Source organism: Drosophila simulans, chromosome 2R, assembly GCF_016746395.2.
Source record: "Drosophila simulans strain w501 chromosome 2R, Prin_Dsim_3.1, whole genome shotgun sequence".
In the NCBI taxonomy this organism is placed as follows: Eukaryota; Metazoa; Arthropoda; class Insecta; order Diptera; family Drosophilidae; genus Drosophila; species Drosophila simulans.
Genome location: NC_052521.2, coordinates 1,287,978 through 1,312,555, shown reverse-complemented (window position 1 = coordinate 1,312,555; position 24,578 = coordinate 1,287,978). Strand labels below are relative to the sequence as shown.

The window sequence follows — 24,578 nt, the reverse complement described above, 5'->3', positions numbered from 1 at the left end:
ATAGAAAATTATACAACAACTCATGGAAAAACATGCATTGATTAAATCACTCTCTCCGCCTAAGGGATAAATAACCGAAGATTTGGACTAATTATTATTTGGACTAATAATTATAGTTTAAATTTTTTTTCTGTCTTTTAGGTTAAGGATACAAGTATACAAGACAATCGAAAATTTTCAAAGCGTCATACTCATCTTTCCAACAAAACTCGATACAGCGAATTTTTATTGCTGCCCGTTCACACATCCTGTTGCGACATATATCGTTCATTGAATAAAGAGCAATAAAAACGTGAGAAAGGGGAATATATAAATGTAAAAAATGACTTCTACTTCTAAATAGTCTAATCATTCAATGAATTTGTCGATTTAATAGACACCATACCCCACTAGGAAAATTTGAAAACTCGAACTCTAAAACACAGTTTTTAAGGAATGTGGGAATAAGTTCCGCTTCGATAACATAGTTCGATTTCGATTTAAGCAAAATCATTTGACTTCTTTCTTAGGTGCTCTGGTTTTCGCAAAATTATTGCTATCATTACGCTATCAAAATGTTTCGTAATGAGCTTATTAAGCTGTTTTCTAGAAATAAGAGCGGAAACCTTTGCTTCGTTCCATCATCAGTATGGCAAACTTCGCGATAACTTTTGACGACGAACCTATCAAGCCCTTGCCAAATCAAATATTTTTGTTGCCGACGGCAAAATCTTTCATGTCAAATCTGAGGTGGGGTCAGAAATAAGTTTTTTAGAAAATACCTAAGTGGCGGAATTACCTTTTGGTGATGTGGAATAAACATCAATGCACCACTGAGTCAACAATTTATTACCTAGTATGTAAGAACTGATTTAATATAAGGTTTCGTCCAGACAAAAGTGATCGTTCTACATGTCGAAAATATTTTTCGAATTCGAAAACAGGAGCACAGATTTTGCGATTTCAAACAAATATCGTAAAATTCTGAGGAATTCGATTATCGATGCCTCATATAGTTTAAGCTGTCGATAATTAAGTATGATTTTATTATAATTTTCATATGCTTATTTTGGTGGGAAATGGCTAGGATGGTAATGAAAAATTAAACGTATCATTATGAATAGCAATAACTAATATGTAGAAACCGAGAATTCCATTTGCTCAACAGTCAAGTATTATTATGCCAGCCCTATAAAAGCAAGATGGTGTCTAGTGTAAACGTTACCTCAGCGGAACTTTAGTGCCGAAGATAAAACAGGTCTCAATCGATTTCGATTTAGCAAAATGCAACCCTTTATATACAAATCGTCAACAGGAAGTTAAGACACTTTCTTTTCCTTCTATCTACTTGAACAACAACGATCAATTTAAAAGTTTTGTGGATTAATATTTTTAAAATTGGTTTAATGTAAGTTATTCTATTAAAATAATGTATTGTTTCACTGTTTATATATATTTTGAAACAGATGCCGCGGGAAATTAAAGAAGTAAAAGATTTTCTCAATAAGGCACGCCGTTCTGATGCGCGTGCTGTAAAAATAAAAAAAAATCCCTCTAACACCAAATTTAAGATCCGTTGTTCGAGGTTCCTTTACACCCTTGTCGTACAGGATAAAGAAAAGGCTGACAAAATTAAGCAGTCTTTACCGCCAGGACTTCAAGTAAAGGAGGTGAAATAATCATTTTGATTCGCGATAAATTTGTCTGAATAATAAAATGAATTAATAACACCTAATATACATTTAGTCTTAATTATTTTATAACTAAAATTGACGTACAGGAAAAACGTATATATAAATCGATCAGGTTCAGTCGATATATGTAGCCTTTAAGCTTTGGGTCAGCACTTGGCAGCTTTACATTGAGCGCATACGGAATAGTCGAGTTGGCACACGTGCATTGTAAATACTTGATGACTCGCTTCTCTTGTTATACCCTTGTATGGGATATATTGATTTTAGTAAGAGAGTAAGAGTAAAGGAGTTTCTATTACTGTGTAATGTATATATACACAGTATCAATCAGATCCACGTCTTAGTATCTCAGTTATAATGCAATTACCAAAAGCCTTATATTTTATTGGAGGACTGGTTCGGATCAGACTACTATATAATTAAGCTGGCGTAGTTCCCGAAAAATAAATGGAAAATCGTTCGTTTTTCATAATTCCATTTCTTGGTTTTAATTTGTAAAATATCATATCTGTAACTTATATTGGAAAAATATTGACACCGACAAATCTCTATGGTTCCCGTCGCTCAGTTAATAGGAGAGCTAATAATGCATTTCATTACTTAAAGTGGCTCACAGCTTATTTAAAAACGAAACAATTGTTGAACAAAAACTAAATGAAACCTTTTCCGTGTCGCAGCTTATATCGTGGAGTTCGTTCATTTAACACATTTTATTTTCTGTCATCCTTTCTGGCTCAGGACAATTTTCTAAATTTTTTTTGCAAAAAAGTTTTTATTGCAAATCGATAGAAATTATGAAAAGATATCCACACATTTTTAAAAAGCGTGGGCGTGGCAGTTATGTGCGGTTTGTGGGCGTGGCCAAAACTTGCGCTGCGTTTATCAACCGTCTATCTAATATAGTTCCTGAGATCTCGACGTTCATACGGACTGACTGATCAATAATACATATACTTTATATCGTCGGAAACGGTTCCTTTTGCCTGTTACACACTTTTCAACGATTCTAGTATACCCTTTTACTCTACGAGTAACGGTTATAACAAGAGAGAGTGATATAGTCGCGTTCCCCGACTATCAGATACCCGTTACTCAGCTAGTTTGAATTCGAACGCGAAATTTATTTATTATTTATTAATTTTTTTCCATTTGTTTTAAGAGACTAATAACAAGTACTCAAATCTTAATCTAGCTTAGTTAACATTCAGTTAGTGATATTGTTCGTGATTAATGTCCTAATAAGTTTTTTGCTGGGCTGGTTGGTCGTTGCGGTGCAGCCGGCTTTGACAGCATACTGGGATTAGTTTTCTTGCGAGGGGATTCGGATGGGTGGTCAGCTTTTCTAGGTATTCCATTTTCTTCTCAGTTATTACTTCGGTTACTATTTTCATTTTTAGGTATCTGTGTAAATTAAAATTGTTACGTTTTAATTATTTAAAAAAATAATTTTTATTTTTTATTATTTAATATTTATTTGGTGATAGACATTCTCAATTATACTATTACAAGACACTTTATTACTAGCTTATCTTTGATTTGAGGCTGTTCACGATCTCATTCCGATTCAGACTGATTCTTAATCCTGATCCAATCAATCGCGGCCAGAAGCTTTTCATTCGAACATTGAAATTATAACATAATTGAAGTCTTCTAGTCTAGTCTATTGGAGTCTTTAGGCTTCTGCGATAATGTCGTCTAAGTATATCATACAGATGTTATTTAAAAGGGGACGAAGTACGTCGTTTTTACATCCCTGAAAGGTAGCTGGGTCGTTTTTCAGCCTATGGCATACGAGTATATTCGTAGTGCCCTGTCTTAGTTGTGAAACCCTTTAATTAAGACAATTGTAGAAAAATAAATTCATCCTCCCAACTTGCTTAAGATTTCCTCCATATTCGGTATTAGGTATATTTCTGCTATCATTGAGTTTACGGATATTTTATATTTCTTATGTCCGGAGGCGACTGCTTTCTTAGAAACTACTACAATGGGGCTAAAATAGGGGAACTGCTTTCGCGGCTCATTCCCTGATCTAAACTTTTTTTTTTTTACTTTATACGTCTGTATCTATCCAGGGACCGTAGCCTTAAGATTTTCTAGTACATTAGGTTATAGTACATTATTAGTGTGTGTTTACGTTATTAGTGAATGCGAGTGGGTCTCTCTTTGTATATTGAGGACTAATTTCTCTTTCTAGATTTCACTTTGAAGTTTAAATGGTCTATTCTTAAAGAGTTACTCTGCGTATCTTGAGCATGTATGTCTTTTGAGGGTAGGAAAGCATCGATAATTTCGTGCACCTGTCCGTATATTGTAACGGTACGGGGTCCGTAATTTACTGATGAGGTTCAATCGCCAAGTAGTTGGCGACCTAAAAGCAAGTCGTATTTAGTTTAAAAAGTGTGTATTAAAAAATCGTATTGTCCTTACTCTCTCTTGAATGGGTAATTTGAAAAAAAATCTTAGTGGCCATATGTTCCGCTGAACCGGTATCTATTGGGCAATTTAAATTCAATTCAATTAAATTTGCTTGATCCGAGGCTGGAGGCCGTTACAGCTTCTGTTACCAATTAATTTGGAGTTCCCATTGGCTTTTCTCGAGGGTCTGCTGCCTGACCCATGCCAACTGAACGTATTACATCAGAATCAGTTAAATTGTTTGCTTTGAAATGCCAAACATATCGATTTAATAATGAAGTGTGCCTTAATCAGGCGATATTTGTCTTTCTTTTAGTTGTTTAATCACGTCCCACGCCGTCACTTTTTATTCAAAAACCGCTATCAGCTCCCTGCGCAGGGCATTTCATGTCAAAAAATAAAAAAAACTTATAAAGATGGTTACAGATTACAATTTTTTTTTTTTTTTTTTGATAGTAATACCCGTTAATTGTAGAGTAAAAGCAAAGACACTAGAATAACAAGATGCGTAACGCCATACAATTTTTTGGCACGCGATTTTTTGGCCGTGGCTCTAGAGGTGGCTCCAGGCTCTCTCGAGTTTTTGTTCGAGAGAGAAAGAGCGAAGAGCGCTACAGCAAACAGCTCTTTTCTACGCATACAGTGATAGCAGACAACTGTATGTGTGCACACGTTTGCTCATGCATTGCAAATTTGACAAAATATGCCCTTCACCTTAGAAGTTCTTAGACTTTAAATCTATATTATTTTCGATCAATTGACCATGTAAAAAATTATTGTTTTCTATTGCCCTAACGTTATTATTATTTAAATATGGCTCAGAAATAGTAAGAGCCGAATCTATGTACATCACAAAATAAATTTCGAAAAAGACTTTATATTAGAATACTTGTCATTAGGGTATTCAGCTTGCGACGTGAGAAAAATTAATAAGGCAGTGATTGTTGAGTGCTTGTGTCCGAACTTCGTGCCTCCAGTTGACTCCAGTATGACTTTCACACTAAACAGTTTTAATATTTTTATTTATTTTCTTAATTTTTATTTTCTACTACGTATTATTATTTTTTATGAATTATTATTATGATATATTATTTTTTGTATTATTTATTAATAAAATTATTATTTTTTATGAAATTAAAAAATAATTATTATTTTTATGAAATATTTATTTCTCAATGTAATGTCTTCTTTTTGGAAAATTTATGTTTATTTAGTATACTTATTAAGTCATTTGACTTAATATGATGTATGTAAATGAACCATTTTTATTATTTAAAATGCGCATTATATTCAGCTTTTTTTTCTATATTAATTATTATTTTAGTTCATCATATTGCTACGAAATTGGCCACAACTCCAAATATGTAAATTCGTTTCTTCGATCAGAATTGATTTCGGCCCGAAAATCGTCTTCTAGCACAACACGCACACATATACGCGTTCTTGACTCTTGTTTTTACTCACACAAGCAAGCAAATTCTATTTTTAGATTTCTTACGCTCTCAGCGTAAGCGAGCGGAAACAGAGCAAATTTGGCCTTCACCAAAAAAGTGGCTGCATAGTGCCAAACCAATGTATGGCCGTTACGAATCTTGTTATTCCAGTGTCTTTGGTAAAAGGGTATACTAGATTCGTTGAAAAGTATGAAAGCAGAAGGAAGAGTTTCCGACCATATAAAGTATATATGTTCTTGATCAGGATCAATAGCCGAATCGAGCTAGCCATGTCCGCCACCCCGAACTATAAAAGCTAGAAGGTTCAGCATACAGCATACGCAGTGCAAGTTTGTTGACCAATGTTGCCACGCCCATACTAACGCCCACAAGTCGGACAAAACTGCCACACCCACAAACCGCACAAAACTGCCAGACCCACACTTTTGAAAAATGTGTTAATATTTTTCAATATTTTTATTAGTCTTGTGCATTTCTATCGATTTCCCAAAAAAACTTTTTGCCAATTTGTTCCCCAATATCTATCGATATCCCAACAAAATTATTAATTTTCGCGTTCGCATTCACACTATCTGAGTAACGGTTATCTGATATTCGCTCTCTGCTCTCTTGTTTTAGTTTATTTTAAATTTATTCAACAGTAAAAAAATTTTCACGTTATATCTCCGGCTTGTTTTATATGCACTTGTTCAATAGTTCGTCATATACATGCATTTTTTAGTGGTATTGATATTGGTATTGATATTATTATAAATTAAATTATTGTTCACTTGTTAATATATTTAGTTTAAGGTTTATTCAAATTTTTTTTTCTCTTCATTTGCTTCAATTTGTTTAGAGTAACCAAGGAAATTTTGGATTTATAACAGCGGTAAATTCTGGAAATTGTCTGTTGCTTAAACAGTCGTGAGTTGAACTATTCTTTTAGTGTATGTGTAGAAGCAGTTAACTTTCATAGTATCACTACGTAAGTTCTTTGGCGGATTACAGGAATTAGAAAATTTAGTTTTTCGCATCCATTATTCTTTACGTTATTCTACCGACTGCGACAGTTTAAGTATTGGAACAATACTTCCGATTTCACGTCGCGCCTACAGAGTCGAATTAAGGTGCAGTCCCGCCTCTGAACCAATCTGATAAAAAGAAAACACGAAAGGAATTTCTGTTGAACCGTTTTATTCCAATATCAGTTTGAGACTGAATTAACAGTTTTATTCTATTTTGTGTGGACAAGTGGACTTATGAATACGGGCAGCAGCATGTACAAGATATCATAAGCAAGGTCAATGATACTGAACTGAATGCTAAGTCATTCCGGTCCGAATCTATTGCGATAAATCAACGGAATTTGCGGTTACTGTAAACGGACACCCACAAGTCCCCACAGGCGCAGCGTTAGCATTCTGGACGTGGTGGTGTGAGAAGTCACGAGGCGCAACGTTGGCAGAAATAGCGGCAGAAGTGACGTTATAAATATTTGAATATGAAATTGTACTTTAGTTTTAGACAGAGCTCAAAAGGGATCAGTCGTATTCTGATGCACCTAATAAAGAAGAATAATTATTATTTTAAATAACTTAATAATTGTTTAATTTACATAAGCTGCTTAAACTTTTTATATATTAGCTGGCCAGCTATAGTGCTTCCCCAGTTTTAGTAGCCTTACTCGATAAACAAACTCACATAATTTTTTTCAATACAAACTTTACTTCTTTGTAACCTTACAATTCTTTTGCTTCTGAAAGTTCTTCGTTAATATATCTGCAACCATCTGTTTAGTTGGATATACTTTAAAACAATCTGCCCTTCCTTAACATGTGATACCCCATATAAATATGTTTCGTCCTTGAATGCTGCACAGGATTCCTTGTCAACTGCTGAGCTCTAAATTGTCAGTATTTATTATTGTCGATATTTCATTTTCTTCTAAATGAAATGGCCTCCTTGCATGTGGATGATATTGTCATGTATTCCGCAGATACGATGCGTTGATTTTCAGATTTCTATGAAATCGGTCCTTCAGTCAGATAGAACAGGTATCCTGTGTACTATTTTCTATCAGTTTTGTCACCTTCTCAGTCAGATTCGAAGTAACCGATAGAGCCTCATTGATATTTTTATAATTCTGATGTTTTACTCCTGTCCAGAGCACACTGTGCGGATCCTTGTTACGCTGCGCCAATTTAGACACTGAATGTAAAATGTCTGGAATTGATGATATCGCTAACCACATGAGTTTACGGCCGCTTGATATGTCTGCTCGTCGACTCTTTTGCATCTCTTTTTGTCGCATGTGATTTGGAATTCTGCATGAGTGACCTAATTGCAGTGAACAGCAGAACGCTTAATGTAGGTGCCAGAGAGAGTAAAAAAAAAGAGCGAGAGAGGAGAGAGCTTAGATGCTCGCGCAGCTGATTTGCATAGATAACTATTATATTGCTGCACAGCTAAGGTTGAACTGTGTTTCCATAGTTAGCATGCAAACAAAAATCAAAGCAAAATCACGATGTCCGCATTATCTTTGCCTGGAAATCCGAGTGGCTGTTGCCTGTATACAGTGTACTCGTCAACGCTGTGATCATTTTTTATGCCGGCATTGTCTTGGTCTAATAATTTTCGTCGTCCGAACTGCCGTATTCTTGCGAACTGGGGTTGACTTTGCCATCTGAGTTTGCGTCGTTGATGCAGTTGTTTTCTCTCTAAGACTCCAGTTGGTCGTATGGAAAACCACTGCCTTGTGGTGAGTGCTACGAATCCAGCATCGTTCTCCAGGTTATCAGCTCGTTCGTCTCTCAGTCTCTCTTTTCGATAACTGGGGTGATAAGTAGGTGTAGGATAAGTAGGGTGCTCTTTTTAATTTTTTTTTAATATTTGGAGAACCTCTCAACAAAATGTGCAAATATTGTTGATCATCTTCATCAATGTTTATTTTCCGGGACATTTTTGAATATCCGCCGATACTACAAATGGGCATTTACGCAATTTGACAAAGATCAATGATATCTTTTCCAACCCATCATCATCACTAAGACATCACTTACATCACTAAGACATCACTTACATCACTAAGACATCACTCACACTTAGACATCACTAAGTATGCGTTTTGGTCTATAATATCATACGCTATTCTTATGAACAGCCCAAAAGTTGCGAATTTGCTCAAGAATGTAAATAAAAAAGGATAACATGAAAAACTAACGGGATTATCTTTTTTTCCTATCTACACATTCCATTTTACAAAAATAATTGGAATAAAAAGTCGATTCATAAACGGGATATGGAAAAATAGCTTTGTATTATTTAGTTTCCCTCGCACTATTATTTTTATGAACACAGAAGTATATATACAAATTATTTAAATGACATAAATTTAAAAGAAAATAAGTCTACTAAAAAATTATATCAAATTAATAAAAAATATACCCTCCCTTAGCGTCTAGCGTCAGACTGTTATTATTATTATTATTACAATATCCTTCCGTAAGACTTGAATTTCCAAAATCGTTTCTTCGCGACTTCTAGATAAATTTGCATGCCTTTTTTATATATGACCAGAGGATATTAAGCCAACATCTTTTAGAAACTGCGTAATCAGTTTGGCCTTATGACAGGTGACATTTTTCTGCTGGGGTATGTGGAATGCATGATTATTAAGGACATCCAAATATTTAGTTCCCTAAACTAAATTTAGTTCCCCTTCACTAAATCTCCCAAGACAGTGAAGGCTACGCATCCCCAAAACAAAACAGGCCCTCCTAAATGACTTATTCTCTGACATACAGCTGCCACTTTTTTCCGATATTGTTTCAGTAATCAAACAAAAATTTTTTTTTTGGGCAGTGAAACTCAAATAGCTTTTATCGCTACAGAAAACATTTTTCCCGAATGATGCAGGCTGACCAACATATTTTTTTGCAAAGTCGAGGCGCCTAACTTATTTCGTGGAGTTATTAGTGGCTAGCATATGTTCCAAAAGCGGCTTCCTTAAGACGTCTGCGAACCGTTCTTTCACTGATATTGATTTCTGCTCCTTCTTTTAGTTCTTTGGTAACCAACCGATCGGGGAGTTTGTAGAACATTCTGCTTAAACTTCCGTAAAATATAACCATCGTCCTTTTGAGTTGTTTTACTTGGTCGGCCACTAAGCGCAACGTTATTGGTTGTGTGTGTTATTTTTATCTTTTTTTATTTGGTAATACATAGTTTCCCGTGGAATTTTGTATAAATCAATGATATTTTGTACCGAAATACCAGAGTTATACTTAATTATTATTTCCTTTTTTATAAATTCGCTCAGTTCCCTTGTTTTCCCCATGTTTAAAAAATTAATGAATGAAATAAAAGTAAGTAGTAACACGTTATCAAGAACAAATGTTCAATTGATCTGAAAAAGTCAAAAATTTGATATTCTTCGAACAACAATCAATGCGAACTAATTATATGTGATGTCTAAATACTTTTGCAATCGCCCAAATCGTTGTCTGTCTAGCTTTCTTATCAGCAGATGTATAATTGAAAAGGTGAACGACAAAACATACCTTTCGCGTGTAACTGTAATTGCACCCTTTGTTTTATTATCAATAGTTTATTATTTATTTGACTGTACTTTGAAAAGCATAGCCCGGCAGTTGGAAGCTAATGGTGTCTAAATACTTATGCCCACTAGTGTATAATAGGCCCGTAAGCGATTAATTTGGCGATATATGTAAGTTATTATTATTAAGTGGGTTTCAATGTGTACTGCGACCCATTCTCATCTATTGTACTACCCCTCCATGACTCAAAGATCTCCCTGAAGTCCTATGCACTGTATAAATGCCAGAATTTTATTGGGGTTCAGGGCTGCAATTGTTTCCCGTGGGACTACATACATGCCCAGGAGTCTGTTCCTCCTGATGGAAAGCGCCATGCAGTCACATATAATATGTACAGAGCTCTCGTCCTCCATGCAGCAGAAGCGACAGAGTTCACTGTCTGCAATGTCAATCTTATGCAAATGACTGCGAAGTCGGCAGTGCCCCGTAAGAAGGCCAGTTAAAATGGTGTTTTCCCGTGTGTCATTAAGGTCTTGAATCTCTTATGGTTATATTCACGGAGGAGAATCTTAGACTGCCTAAGTCCTGGTAGGTGTTCCCAGAAGGACAGACGTTTTTCTTCCTCTATTGACTTAAGTAAGCCCAGTACTCTGTGGTGACTAACACCACAGAATGGTTCGGGCCCAATTAGAGGGTTCTCTGCCCCTTTCCTGGCTAGGTTGTCCGCTAGCTCATTTCCCGGGATGTTGTTGTGTCCCGGGACCCACCTTATTGTGAGTTTGTTGACAGCTCCTAGATTGTCTAGGGCTGTTCTCACTTCATTTACTAGCTTAGATGTTATCTTAGTATAGCAGTATAGCAATGTCCATGCCACGATAGTTCCTTTGCAGATTAAAACTCCGCATAGCGTCTAATAGCACAGACTTCAGCTTGAAAAATGCTTGTGTATCTGCCCATTGATTTGTGGTATTTTAACATGGGGCCTACAACCCCCCGTCCACTTCCCTCGACGGTGAGGGATCCGTCTGTATACCACTTTATTGGTTATGGTTTCATAGGGTGTACTTTCCCCAGGGTTATCCAACTGTTTTTATTACTGAAATGAGTGCTGAAGTTCTGAGCAAACCTGTGCTCAGCTGGCATCTCATCCCTTGGTTGCATCAGCAAAGGGTTATCCCTTTTTAGGCTTTCAGCATCCTTTCTTGTGAGGTTGCAGTCACTTCCTGCTCCCTCAATTCTTATTAGGGTGGCTTTCCGTTTCATTTCAATGACGATATGAAGCGGCGTTACCTCCATTATTACTTCTAGGGCTGCAGTGGGGCAGGTGCGCATTGCTCCTGTCATGCATATGCAGGCCATTCTTTGGAGCTTAAGAAGTTTCACCTTAGTGGTGCTAAGGCGTGCCCTATCACCCCGGGCTATTACTCCATAGGTTAGTATGGGTCTGACTACCATGAGGTACAGCCATCTTATTAAGCGTGGTGAGGTTTCCCACGATTTTCCAGCAATTTTCCTACACGTGAAAAGTGCTCTGGTGCACTTATCAATTGTGTTATCGACATGAGTTTTGAAGCTAAGTTTGGAGTCGAGGGTTATCCCAAGATACCTAACTTCTTTGCTGGCCTCTATGTGACATTCTGACAGGGTTATTGCCTTCATTCTCTGTAGCTTGTACCTATTAGTGAAAGGAACAATAACAGTTTTGCTAGGATTTAGGCTCAGGCCTACTTCCTTGCACCATTCGCTGGTCACGTTGAGGCCCAGTTGAATGATATCACAGAGTGTTTCCTCATATTTACCTCTGGCTATAATGACAATATCGTCAGCATAGCCTTGGCAAAGTATACCTCTGCGGGTCAGTCTGTCCAGCAACTCGTCTACCAGCAAGTCTACCAGCAAGCTCCACAAGAGAGGCGAGAGGACACCCCCTTGGGGGCATCCCCTTGTGGTAGATACTGTGGACGACTGTCCACCTATAGTGGCCATGGCTCGCCTAGATGCCAGTAGTGATTTGATCCATCTGCTGGTTGTTGCATCTAGTCCTCTTCTTGCCAGGGATGCGTTGACCGCCTCATGAGAGGTATTGTCGAATGCACCCTGTATGTCTAAGAAGGCACATAGCGCCACTTCCTTATGAGTAAGTGAATCCTCAATAAGGCTTTTCAGGTGATATAGGGCAGTATCAGTTGATCTGCCCGCCCTGTAGGCATGCTGCGTCCGTTGGAACGAATGCTCTACAAGCAAAGTGCTTCTAATTCTGATATCCACTAGCTTTTCCAACGTTTTTAGCAAAAACGATGTCAAGCTGATGGGTCTGAACGACTTCGGATCAGTGATGTCTTTCTTTCCAGCTTTTGGAATGAAGACCACTTTCGCTATACTCCAGGCAGTAGGTATGTGTCCTAAAGCTTAACTGCTGATCAGTATTTTCCTGATCGGCACTGCGAGCTGACTTAGCGCTCGTTGTAGCAGGATTGGCTGAATGCCATCTGGACCAAGAGATTTGTAGGGCTGGAATGTACCTATTGCCCATCTTAATCTCTCCGTTGTTACTATTGATTTTGCTTTGGCCCAATCAGTAGCACACGGTCTACTTTGCGCCGTTACCGGGGTATTCCCATGCGTTTGAAGCGTGCTTCCCGGAAAGTAAGTTGCCTGTAGTAGCACAAGTTTCTCCTTACTTCCTATAGTATAGAAGTTATCCTCCGTACGTAGTGCCTGATTTGATTCTGGAACTCCTTTAGAGATTGCTCTGTGAAGTCTTGCGCCTTCACATGTGTTTACTATTGCCTCACAGAAGGTTCTATAGTTCCTTCGTTTGGCGTTCCTGATCTCATGGTTGTACATAGTCAGTTTATTCCGGCAGGCATCCCAGTTCCCTTCTCTTTTTGCTTTGTTCAAGAGACGCCTGGTCGCTTTCCGTAACTTCTCCAATAGGTCGTTCCACCATGGAGCATCGTTTTCACTCTTGGCTCGACCAAGGGAGCAGTTTCGGGACGATTTAGGGAAGCAATCAATTCTGATCGAAGAAACGAATTTACATATTTGGGGAGTTTTGGCCAATTTCGTAGCAATATGATGAAATTGCGCGCTTTTTAAAAATATCAAATTGGAATATAAAAAAAAACTAAAAAAGAACTGAATCTAATGTGCATTGTAAATAATAAAAATTGTTCATTTACGTACGTCATATTAAGTCAAATAACTTAATAAATATACTAAATAATTAAAGCAAATACAAAGGAAAATATTATAACTACTGTTATTTAAAAGATAAATTTTCCAGAAATAAGACATTACATTGAGAAATTAATATTTCATAAAAATAATACGTAGTAGAAAATAAAATAAATAAAAATATGAAAACTGTTTATTCCAAAAGTCATATCTTGAGGAACGAAGTGCGGACACAAGCACTCAACAATCATTGCTTATTAATTTTTCACACGTCGTAAGCTGAATACTCTAATGACAAATATTCTAATATAAAGTAATTTTTGAAATTTGTTTTCGTGATATTATTATTCCGGCTATTACTGTTTCTAAAATTTATATAAATAATAATAACGTTAAGGCAATGCAAAACAAGAATTGAACCGCATGGTGCCAATTGATCAAATATAATATAGATTTAAAGTCTAAGAACTTCTAAAGGGAAGGGCATATTTTGTCAAATTTACAATGCATGAGCATACGTGTGCACACATACAGTTGTCTGCCATCACTGTATGCGTAGAAAAGAGCTGTTCGCTGTAGCGCTCTCCGCTCTCTCGCCCTGGAACAAAAATTCGAGAGAGCCTGGAGCCACCTCTAGAGCCACGGCGAAAAAATCGTGTGCCAAAAAATCGGCGTTACGCATCTTGTTATTCTATTGTCTTTGCTACCACCCTCCTGACCGGACCTGACTGACCGGAACTTGACATAAGTCCTACTTAATTCAAATCTTATAAATATTACTGCCTAAACATTCCATTTCTTTAATATATTCTTTCGTTAAAATTGATACCGATTAGATTAAGTTGTCCAGGAAGGGTAATAGTACGCTAGTCAATTAAATAAAATAATTTCGTTAAAAACAAAAAAAGAAAACAGTCATCAAATATCAATTTCACAATGCAGTGAAATAATTTCAGCATAAAGTTCAAAAAATTTGTAAAGAAAAGCTTCTAGCCTAGGCTGATAGGATTAGGATTAAGAATAAGATCAGTTTGATTCGGGACAAGATCGTGAACAGTTTCAAATTAAATATAAGCAATAAATAGTCTTTCATTTGCATCCCATATTATAGTGCTCACAGAGACTTGGTTAAAGCCGGAGTTACTTAACTCCGAAGTCTTCCCAGGTATGTACACTATATATAGGTTTGACCGTCCCTCCAGACGGGGTGGTGGAGTTTTAATTGCGGTTAGATCTACCCTCGCGTCGGAGGAGTTACTTTTGGACGATTCCCGTAACTCGGAATTCGTATGTGTAAAGCTGTCTTTTTCCGACAGATCAGTTTATATTACGTGCTCCTATATTCCGCCATCTTCTGAATTCCCAGAATATCAGAATCATCTGTCCGCTATCCAGTCCATCTTGAATAAACTGTCTGACAGGGACCAATTGGTAGTTCTAGGTGATTTTAATATACCTGGCACAATTTGGTCCCCAGAAAAACAATCGAATATCCTTCTCCTTTTAGCACAACATGACTTTATTGACGGCTTGCTCGACTTATCGCTGTCGCAAGTTAATTATATTCCAAATTCTCTTGGTCGACTTTTGGATCTATGTTTTGTAACAAGTCCTGAAAATGTGTTTCTGTCCAGGGTAGTACCTCTTACTCAACCTGAAGATCAATATCATCCTACTTTCGAGGTTTAAATCGACTTAGGTACGGTATTAAAAGTAAATTCAGAGAATTCAACAAAGCGAATTCCCTGTTTTCGCAAGTCAAATTTTCGGAGGCTAAACAATTTTATAGCTGGCTTTAATTGGTCCGATCTTTACTCCTGCAACATAATGGCGGATGCGATTAATATGTTATATACCGCAATTAAATAATTTTTTGACTCTTGTGTTCCGATGTACTATCCGTCAATCTCTAAACCTCCTTGGTTTATTAAAGAGTTGACACACCTAAGAAATGTAAAGTCCAGACTCTATATAAAATTTAAAAATACCGGATCCCAGTCATCCTATCTAAATACTTAAGTGCTCGGTTAAACTTTACCGTGCCTAATGCTCAGTGCTACAAAAATTATTTAAACCGTTGTAAGTTCCAGTTTGCACAGGATCCGAAACAATTTTATAATTTCGTTAGCACTAAGCGAAAAACAAGTTCTTACCCTTCCTCGCTATTTTTTGAAAACACTACGGTTACATCGGATCAGGCAATAGCCGATCTATTCGCCAAGTTTTTTCAAACAACATATTCAACTTTACCTCATTCCGAACAGCCATACTCTTATGCGGTATCTAAGTCGAGTCTAATATTTTGCCCCACTATAACGAAAGCTCACTGCTTAACGATCTTCAGCGTGTTAAACCGGTCTATTCGCCAGGTCCCGATGGAATCCCTGGCTGTGTGCTCAGATTCTGTGCGGAAGCCTTGTGCAAGCCTCTACTGAAACTGTTTACCTTATCTTTGGAATCTTCACAATTCCCTCATATATGGAAGGAGTCCTTTGTGATTCCTCTTTACAAAAAAGGTAGCAAACTGGATGCAAGCAATTACAGAGGAATCTCTAAATCTCTATCCCAAAACTTTTCGAAAATGTTATCACTCCTCATTTGCAGCACCTTTGTAGATCAATCATATCACCGTGTCAACACGGTTTTATGAAACACAGATTTACAACCACTAACCTCTTGGAGCTAACTTCTTTCGTAATACAGGGTTTCAAAAATAATCTTCAAACAGATGTCATCTACACTGATTTTAGTAAAGCATTTGACTCTGTTAATCATTACCTTCTAGTAAGGAAACTTGATCTATTAGGTTTCCCTGTTGATCTTCTAAATTGGATTTCAAGCTATCTGAATGGCAGGACACAACAAGTCCTCTTTAAAAATTCTTTATCTTCTATTCTCCGAGTCACATCCGGTGTCCCACAAGGGAGCCATCTTGGTCCGCTTCTTTTTACCTTATTCATTAACGACCTCCCCTTAATAATAAAACATTCGCGTGTACTTATGTACGCAGACGATGTTAAATTATGCCTCCAGCACAAGGACACTTCTTGCCATTTGGACTTACAATCCGATCTAGACCGATTTCAAATATGGTGCCGTGATAACATATTAGACTTAAATGGCTCCAAGTGTAAAGTTATGTCCTTTTGTCGTGTCAACCCAATACGCACGATTTACACTCGAAGTAGGTGCCCTTTGGACAGAATAACACGGGTTGATGATCTTGGTTTTCTGACCATATATCGACTATTGTCAATAAAGCCAGGGATCTGCTTGGTTTTATAATAAGGTGGTCGAAGGAATTTGATGATCCTTACTTGACTAAAACCTTATTTATTTCGTTAGTCCGTCCGATTTTCGAGTACGGATCACCTGTTTGGAGTCCACAATACGCAGTCCACTCGGACCGCATTGAATCGGTCCAAAAAAACTTTTTACTTTTTGCCTTGCGGCGCCTAAATTGGGATGCAAACCATATATTACCTCCTTATTCCAGTAGACTACTTTTAATTAATTTACCATCCCTAGCTAACTATGCTTGGAACAGTTTTTACTTGTAAGCTTATTCGTGGGGATGTTGAGAGTCCCGACTTGATTAGTCGGCTTAACTTCTCGGTTCCAAGTAGAGTCACTAGAAACTATATACCCCTTATCTTAAATCATTGTAGATCTAATTATGAGTTACATGATCCTTACAGAGTTTTATGTTCTGACTATAATAGACTTTATCCTATTATCTGTAATCTTGACTCTCTGCCGCTATTAAAGCAATCGATTTTATCTTTTCTATTACATAATTAGATCCTACTAACACTAATATTTAACATAGTTATTTCACATTATATTCATTTTCTCGTTCCTGTTCTCTTTTTTATATCGCGTCTATATCTTCACGCGAATCGAGCCGTACGATACACGGCAGCGCCCCTCAGTCGGTTGGGCGGGAGGTGTAGCCGTAGGACCCGTGAAAAAAAAGAGTGTCTTGTAATAGTATAAGTGAAAAAGTCTATCACCAAAAAATATAAAATTTTATTAACATAAAAATTATTTTTTTAAATAATCAAATAATAACAATTGTAATTGCCGCCCAACGTGGGGTGGTGTACTTCAAAAGTTCTAAAAAAAATATTAACGATAATAAGTTAAATATAAACAATTTAACAATTCTACGTAATATAATTATGGGAGCAGCAAACATGGTACAGTTTTAAGCTTTCAAGCAATTCTTTTCAAATTAGATTTTATTTGTAACTATAAAAGACCAATCCATATTCCCGAATCAGAATTAAGCATCCTTAGACAGGGACGCTTAAGCATTACATATTTCTACAACGAAGTAAAAAAGAAAATGGTTGCCCCATTGAAGACCCACACGGTTCCCAAATTGGAATTATGCGCGGCAATATTACTGACTCAACTAATGCGGGAAGTCCTGCAGCTTGGCCTATTTTCATGCCCTGTATATTGCTGGTCAGATTCTGCTGTGGTGCTGTCCTGGATTCAAGATGACGCTTTCAAACTTTTGTTTCTAATCGCATCTCATTAATCCAGGAGCTGTCAAATTCCATATAATGGCATTATGTTCCTACAGCCTGCAATCCATCGGACATACATTCCAGAGGGGCACTTACTAGTGAGCTGATCGAGTGCAGTCTTTGTTCTCATGGTCCTGACTATCTTCAAGAAGACAAATCGCACTGGCCAGAATCTTGTCTCGCTCCAAAGCTTCTCCTTGAGAAGAAGGCCCTCATCACTCTCAAGACCCCTGACACCGACATCCCAACCAGTTGTAAATTTGGCAACTCCTGGCAAAATTTGAAGCATGTTTTTGGATACATCTTCGAATTTCGTTATCGTATCAGGCACCCCGGCCGCGTAACAGCTTCACATGCCTTCAAGGTCACTGGTCTGGACTTTTGCGGCGCATTTTATTACAAAAATCCTATTCGGAACAATGCATCTTTATCTGCTTTTCTACAAAGGCTGTTCACCTTGAGCTGGTTCAGGATCTCTCCACTTCTGCATTTCTTAATGCATTGCGTCGATTTATACTGTCTCGTGGAAAGCCTGCACGATTATTGTCAGACAACGCCACCAATTTTGTCGACGCTCGGAATGAGCTGGAGGATCTTAAGCGTTTGTTCCTGAACACATCACATCAAACTGCAGTATATGAAATCTGCTTGACTGATAGCATTGCGATTCATCCCTCCTCGATCGCCTCATTTTGGTGGACTCTGGGAGGCATATGTCAAAACAGCAAAGCATCATTTTTACCGAGCTGTTGGCCCTGCCGCTTTGCCCGCTGATGACATGCGCACGGTCATTTGTCACATTGCAGCAATAATTAATTCAAGACCGTTAGTTCCTCTTTCCTTGTACTAACGCCAGCGCACTTCTTAGCCACGTCCTCCCTCGCCTTGTTTACTGAGCCTGATCTAACAAAATTAAATCTCAATCGATTGAATCGCAGCGAATCACCTACTACCAGCTAATATTCTGGAGCCGACGGAGACGTGAATATCTAACGCTTCTGCAGCAACGTTCCAAATGGCGAGCACAGAAGAAAGACGTTCAAATCGATGATGTCGTTTTAGTAAAAGACAAAAACTTGTCGTCTCCCCCGGAGGACCACCTGCCGGTCGTTATGTGCTTAGGATGTTATGGGGCAGGGTGTATCGTCCACAGTCGAGGCAACCCTTTCAGACACGCCAAGTCCTTTTCCTCCACTCCCAGGATCACTCTTCACTTGCAGTGCTCGTCCTTCACTTCCTGCGGGCCTCATGCTGCCTGCCGCTTCCACTGGTTATTCTTTCCCGACTTATCGAACTTCTCACTTCCGAACTCCTTTTTTCAACACTCCGTCTAACTAATTCCTTTTACGTGCGGTCTGCGTGTTGTGACTGACTGCCCCGGGCTGCACTTGCGCCGCCCCTTTATAGGCCGCAGGGATTCCGTTTATTTCCCCTTTTGCGAACGGCCCGCTCGGGTACAAGGTCCAAGTCATGTACCGTTAGTTCACGGTGCGTCCTCTTTGTGCATGTCCAAAGTCTGCACCGTTACCGTTCGACCTCCGTGCCCTTGCCCGGCTCGAGTCTCTGGTCCAGCGCAGTACCGTTAGTTCACGGTCTCTCAGCTTTGCCGGGGTCTAAGCTCCAGCGCGGTACAGTTTTACCTGACCGCCCTTGACTCTTTCTGCATCGCAGCCGTCTTCGCTATTTCTAGTCCGCTCCCCTGCACCCAGATTTGTTGGGGAGTTTTAAGACTCCTCACAATAGGTACAGATAATACCCGATGGGTGTGCCTACCACACCTCTCAATTTTCAACCTTCAACATCAAATGATGTGAATAGTAATGGGATGATAAAAAGACAACGAGAATGTCTGAGTGGGAGAAAGAACCAGCCTCCATGTCCGAATAAGTTATCATGAAATATAGACTAATCTGTAAATTAAGACTCAAGAACCTACAAGTTCATGGAAATTCTACTCCAGTAATAGGCACAGTTCATCAGCAAACTCCCAAACTAGGGGAAATAGTGAAATATTACGTAGCGGGAACACTTGGCCTATTGAACCGATTATGGAAATACACCAGAGAAAGCTCTAAGCCGATATAAAAAGACCTCAGCCCACTAGAAGAAAGAACAGTCTCGAAGGGAGACACCCTTAAAAGAGGAAGTTTTTAGAAGGGGTTGTTTGAGGTGTGACAATTCTCAGAAGGCGACGTTCTCGATATCCTGAAGGGGACATACCGCTGAGGAGAACTTCCTATGAGCTAGAGTCTATAGTCCAAGAAGAAAAATCTCGATCTCTTGATCAAGAGCCCAGATTCCAATCCCAATAGTCATATAGTCAATAGTCATTCCAATCCTGTACAAATTTCGGGCTGGAAAGATACCGGGCCGTCTAGGGCCTCTGACAATGAGGCCAATGTAATCAATACTTTGGAAGTGAACCAATGCAAATACCCACAAAACAAAAATAACAAAAAACAAGTGATAGCCTCAAAAATTTTGAGAATCAGCTAGCTTTCTGACCGTGCCGGTGAAACATACTTACCACCCTGCACTTAAATATGTAAATAATTCTAGTGTGTACTTTTTATACCCGATACTCATAGAGTGAGCGGGTAAACTAGATTAGTTGAAAAGTATTTAACAGACAGAAGGAAGCGTTTCCGACAATATATAATATATAGTAAAATAGTTGTTATATTGTTGAGTCGAACTAATGTCCCTTCAGTTGACTAAGGTCAACGCTAAGAAATAAAAAATTATCGGAGAAAAAGTTTTCACGTCTTTATTCTTTCGATCTCACCTTATGACTAAAAATCAAATGTAAATTGGATTGAGGAGAAGCCTCAGTGCTTTAACAATATTTGTATTTCGGGAGAGCACTGCTCTTGGATTTTTAAGATTACGAAAAGATTCAAAGAGAGCAGGCAAATCTGCAATTGAAGTGACTGGCTTGGACCACCCAAATACGTCACTATATATCTTCTGGATCAGAATCAATAGCCAAAACGATTTGGCCATGTCCGCCTGTCCGTAAAAAAGCTATAACTTTTTGCCTCGCCAAATCTAACGCCCTAAAACCGAAACTGGCACTTTTTAAAAGGTAATAGCGTGTAGCGATACAAAGCTTTTGAAGTTGAGGATGATGTTATTTTTCTTGACCTTAATAACTTACCACAAATACAGTATCTAGTAGAAAAACTTAACAGAGAAATGAACGGTATAAGAATTGTAAAACGTAGTAAACGCGGTCTTGTTAACTTTAACGGAACAATTTACAAATACCTATTCGGTACTTTAGATCGAGAAGAATTACAACAACAAATAGCCGACATCTCCTAAAATAAAAAAAATTTCACATATTTTATTTTATTCCTGATTAAAGAAACTGACTTTGAAAAAAAAAAATAATAATAATTTATGAAACAAGAACATAGTGAAAAGAACTACACTGGAAAAAACTAATATATGGGAACATTTAAATAAATTATTTGTTCCTACTTTAGAATATATTTAGCAACTAGTGCTCTTAGCAGCTATTTAATTATAACATCCTTATATAACTTTAAAATTTTGTTTTGAATTTACAAAAAAAGAACAAATTCCTTTACTTACATTAGTTTATGTTTAACACTCTACCCTAGAAAACTCAATGTAATAAAATGTATTATGTACTTATTATTAGCTAATATAAATATTGTTATTAATTATTAGTCACCAACATGAATACAAAAATGAATCTCTAAAAATTTAAACACTGAACTCGGCTGATGTTTCTCCGGACATAGGGTGGGCCATTCTCTCTAAGGGGCCATTAGAGCCATGCTCTTAAGGAAAGTGGTCAGAGGTGGCCATCCGCGAACACGATTACACCGGTGTTTCGCTAGCAATTTTCTCTTGCTTTTCCTCCTCTTCTAGAACTTCCGCTGATTTTGTATACTACTTCTTTTGTCGCAAGAACGCTCAATTCTCGATCTTATTCATTATTGTCTGTAGCGAAAAAGTATCTGTACAAGAAGAACCACCACACCCAACGCCAACGAGCTAGAGCCGGATTCTTAAGCGTGCATCCGCCAGTACAGGTTCCCTTGCCTTCCATTAATTTATTTCGTAACACGTTACAAGGCATCGGACATTGTCGGACATAGAGTATATGAAACCGACTAAGGCAGTTCAGAAAAAACTTTAATCCTTCGAGACAAAGGTCAGCTCTAAATATAACGGGTGTGAATTAAGGAGTCCCATACGGTAAGATTGTCCCACGCTTTCTCCTCTTGAGCGTTCCGGCTCAATCAAAATAAAGAAGCTCTGTCTAAATTGCTTCGCGGGAGTCCAACTGCTACGTGACTGCACGAGGATACTCAGTTGTTTACCTGTAACGGGAGGCATCATACGTTGCTGCATCGCAGCCCCATAAATTCCAAGAATGCGAGTTCCTCAACGTCCTCGCTCCCTACAGAGCAATCTCGTCCTTCGAGACCCCCTAGCAGAAATGCATCGTCAAGCACTTCAGCGGTGCAAACCCATTTTGCTTCCGGCACTTCTAAAGAATTTTGGTCTGAAACAAGGAAGTTAATATCCGAGACTTTCAAACAGTTATTGCAAACAGTTATCTTCGGCCATTTGCAAAAGCCAGCCGCATCATTAAGGAGCACATGTACGTCCAGGCGGCGGCAAATTCCGTGAACGAAGCCCAAAGTTTTTATCGGGAGTTGCAAGCAGCTCTAAGGTTCCTCCGGACTTCCGTTGAGAAAGTGGACATTAAACCAAAAGGGTGTACTGAAAGACGTCCCGGGCGAGCACCTCCTTTATAGCGAGTTCCTCGACATTGATGACATCGCGGAAGGGCAAAGTCCGAAGAGTTCTATTTCGTCTCTCCTGGAATAGCTTTGGAACCTTTCTATACAACGCGAGAAGTTTTGACCCAAATCGCTAAGTTATTGGATCCTACCGGCTGGTTCGCTCCGTTCATAATCCGTTCCAAAATGTTCATGCAGGAGATTTGGTTGCAAGACTAAGCCTGGGACGATAAGCTTCCAACCGAAATGAGTCGTAGGTGGAAATCGTTCTTAACACTCAAGAGAAAATGTTAGAAACATATAATGGAAGTCGTAAGGAAAACGAATATCATGTAGGGCAAGTGGTTTATGAAAAAAAAACATGGAGAAAGAAATAAGCTAAAAACAAGATGCAAGGAACAGGTTGTTAAGGAAAACTTACCTAACAAAAAAATCAATTGCAGAAACAGACTTATTCACAAAGCCAATATTAAGCTTAAACAATTTGTGATTTTGTAGAATATTCTGTACTTTTTGATATTGTCATCGTGGAAATTGATGATTGACCAAATGAGTTCGTAATCGTAAATACATATGATAGACAAATTGGATGATGATAATTACAGTGCGTGGGCTGTGCAGATGAAAAGTGTACAGTGGACGACTCGGCAAAAAAAAAAAAAAATAGTGAAAAAGACGAAAAAGCCATTACCAGTATAATGTTGTGTGTAAAGACATCGCAAGTCAACCACATAAGCATTGTGAAACCGCTGAAGAAGCATGGCAAAAACTGCATGAAATACACACACCGCCGTATTTGCGCGTCGCATTTGCTTATTAAAGCAGTTGTTACAAATTAAAATGTGAAACGGGCACAGTGGGAGCACATATGAATTGCAATGCAATTTTATGTCAGTAACACGAGCAATTGAACATGGCTTTCAATTGAAATTTGAAAATAAAAGTGCGGTTATAAAAAACAAAGAGAACCAAATTATTTTGGTTGCTCAATTGCAAAGTGAATTATTTTTATTTAAAATTAAGCAAATGGTGCTAACCAATTGTGTCTTGCTAAACCAATTCCATTTTTTTGGAATTCTATTGTCTAAATATGTGTTTAGACATAAGTAGGCAAACTATACTTATGGTCTATTTATGGGCTGCAATTAACATGCCACGGGACAGCATAAGTGGAAACTACAGATGAGTACGATTGCAGCGGTCTATTGCCGGAGTGTCAAATGACATGACCACGCGGGAGGCCTCAAACATAGACTTAAGAATAAAACTCAGCTGCATTTACCAACGCCGACTGCGGCGTCTTACAAGCGCTGCATTATATAATTAGATGATAAGAACCTATGTAAGAATGAATAAAAGGCGAAGCCCTCGCAGCAGCGAGTCAGTTAGATTCAAACACCCGAATTGAACTCAATAAGTGTACGCACAAGTGTGTAGTGTGTACATTTTGGTCCTTCGAGCCGGATTCTGTTGTTTCCCCCACCAGTGATAAGAAACACAGATGAAAAAACCAGCGATTCAAAGTAAAAAGAGCAAGGTTATTCAAGTGATTCTGTTGTTTCCCCCACCAGTGGTAAGAAACACAGAATAAAAGACCACGCCTTAAAGTACTAGGACTATAAGGTGAAACATTGTGTTATTGCATTTTCTTTTTTCCAATCCAAAAGCAGAAAGCACAAAAAGTCACAGTGATTGTTTTCCCAAGATGTTGTCAGAAAGATGTGTGAAATTGATGCAAGAACAGAGCTGCAGAACAAAATACTGCAAGCCAGCAAGGAAAAGGCATCTATATCAGCAATAGATGTATTGGTAGTCCGATTTACTACTAATAACAATGCGCTGGTAAAATTGGGAGTTGGCGATCATCAATATTTTAATGATAAAATATTTTTGAAAACTATGGATACAATCAAGGCCTACAAGGAGTCACTATTAAAGGTAGAGACACTTGAAGAAATAAATATACCAAGCGGATCAAAATTATCTGATACCGCATCAGCTC

At 38.1% G+C, this 24,578-nt stretch overlaps 1 protein-coding gene across 1 annotated transcript; it reads left to right on the top strand.

Moving 5' to 3' along the window:
• Positions 1 to 1,229: 1,229 nt before the first annotated feature.
• LOC27206808 (60S ribosomal protein L38) lies at positions 1,230 to 1,714 on the top strand. The gene is made up of 2 exons (XM_016182608.3): positions 1,230 to 1,387; positions 1,446 to 1,714. Exon 2 carries the CDS (start codon positions 1,446 to 1,448, stop codon positions 1,656 to 1,658), a length of 213 nt encoding a protein of 70 aa, XP_016025960.1. The 5' UTR covers positions 1,230 to 1,387; the 3' UTR covers positions 1,659 to 1,714.
• The last annotated feature ends 22,864 nt before the right edge of the window (positions 1,715 to 24,578 follow it).